We start from the raw sequence: 1890 nt of genomic DNA on the forward strand, positions 1-1890 counted from the left end.
CAAGTGGTATACAAGATAACTTTACTTATTCTGTGATAGTTATGGAGTAACTACACTTTCAAGTGGTATACAAGATAACTTTACTTATTCTGTGATAGTTATGGAGTAACTACACTTTCAAGTGGTATACAAGATAACTTTACTTATTCCGTGATAGTTATGGAGTAACTACACTTTCAAGTGGTATACAAGATAACTTATTCCGTGATAGTTATGGAGTAACTACACTTTCAAGTGGTATACAAGATAACTTATTCCGTGATAGTTATGGAGTAACTACACTTTCAAGCACCAGTTTCCTTCTAACTTGTAACATATGTGAAATATTAATATTTTCAGATTATGGAAATCAATATCATACATGATACACTAAGAAAGATGTAGACATATATTTTGTAATAAATAATTATTATATCACTGTACAGCACTCACATATATTTTTTCTCCCTACCAAAAGGTTCTAAAATACTTATAAAATATGATGTGTGTGTGTGTTTCACTGTAAAATACCTTTGCCCCTGCAATGATCTGATTGGCCACTCTTTTTGACAAGTGATCCACTTTTTGTGTTAGTTCTTCAGCTGTGGTAATAGCAATGTCAGTCAAAGTTTTGAAACCGGCAGCATAAAGCTGGCGTGCCCTACCCTGATGAACAGAACAGTCAGTTGGTATAATAATCAAATATTACAAGAAATATCTCGAGTCAGTTATTCCTGAGAAACTTACAACTAAGAATCATTTAAGAAATTAAACAGATAAGAGACTGTATTTAAAAGTTAACAAATATATATATATACATGATTTATATTTCCACCATATTAAAAATAAACAAACATCATACAGACAGAAGTATTAAACTTTAATAGACCACTGTTGACATATTTAAGGGCTGAAACTTTTAATGAAATAAACTACTAATCTAATATACACCTTGGGAACACTAGGTTCTTCGTTATCTAATAATACTTACTAGACAGCTGAAAGAAAAGTTACTTTGTATAATATATTTAATCAAAAATAGTAATGTTGACTTGATGGTGTAGGTAATTCCTGTATAACAAAATGTCAACACCATAGGTCCTACTTCCTCAGATATGTTCTACTAGGATACTTTTAATCTAAATGCAATTTGCTCTTGATATAGATTTTAGAGATTATGTTTTCCTACACAAACACAAGTTAATGTTTGTATAAAATACTTATGTACAAAGCTCAAAATTAAATTCTTTATTCAACATTTGTTCTAGCTATATATGTAGAATAAGATAAATGTGTTAATGCTTAGATTTAACATTACCAAGAAATATTTTCACTTATTTTAATTACTTCCTGTAATAACTGAACAATACCTGTTTCACTGCAGGCAGCTCCAGTAGAGGAATCAGTTCCACTGCTACACAGAAAGATAATTGCTTCACGAAGTTTGGAAGAAGATCTTGTAAACCCCAAAACTCTTGAAATTCCTGAAAGAAAAACCACCCCAACTCAATTCATAATGTTCTACTAAATTATATTAGCAAATTGTAAATGTACAAGTAAACACCACGACTTCTAAATATATGTATATATACGACATGCCTTATAAATACACAGATATTTTAGTCAAACCATGCCTTCTAAATATAAAGATGAACATGCTAAATATGACTTAGCAATACACTTGTTACCAGTAGTGCTACACAGTGTGGTTAACACAATACCTTCTAAACATCAAGGTGAACATGCTAAATATGAATTAGCAGTACACTTGTTACCAGTAGTGTTGCACAGTGTGGTTAACACAATACCTTCTAAATATCAAGGTGAACATGCTAAATATGACTTAGCAGTACACTTGTTACCAGTAGTGCTGCACAGTGTGGTTAACACAATACCTTCTAAATATAAAGA

General features: G+C 31.0%; 1 protein-coding gene across 1 annotated transcript in view; it reads right to left on the reverse strand.

Annotated features, from left to right (window-relative positions):
- LOC106469776 (helicase POLQ-like) overlaps positions 1–1890 on the reverse strand; it is a 63522-nt gene that overhangs the window by 1637 nt on the left and 59995 nt on the right. Inside the window, exons 15-16 of the mRNA XM_022398332.1 lie at positions 1350–1463; positions 511–645 (exon numbers count right to left, since the gene is read on the reverse strand). Of these exons, the coding sequence (XP_022254040.1) occupies positions 511–645; positions 1350–1463 (249 nt within the window). The remainder of the gene's footprint in view (positions 1–510; positions 646–1349; positions 1464–1890) is intronic.

This window comes from Limulus polyphemus, unplaced genomic scaffold, assembly GCF_000517525.1.
Source record: "Limulus polyphemus unplaced genomic scaffold, Limulus_polyphemus-2.1.2 Scaffold3652, whole genome shotgun sequence".
Classification (NCBI taxonomy): Eukaryota; Metazoa; Arthropoda; class Merostomata; order Xiphosura; family Limulidae; genus Limulus; species Limulus polyphemus.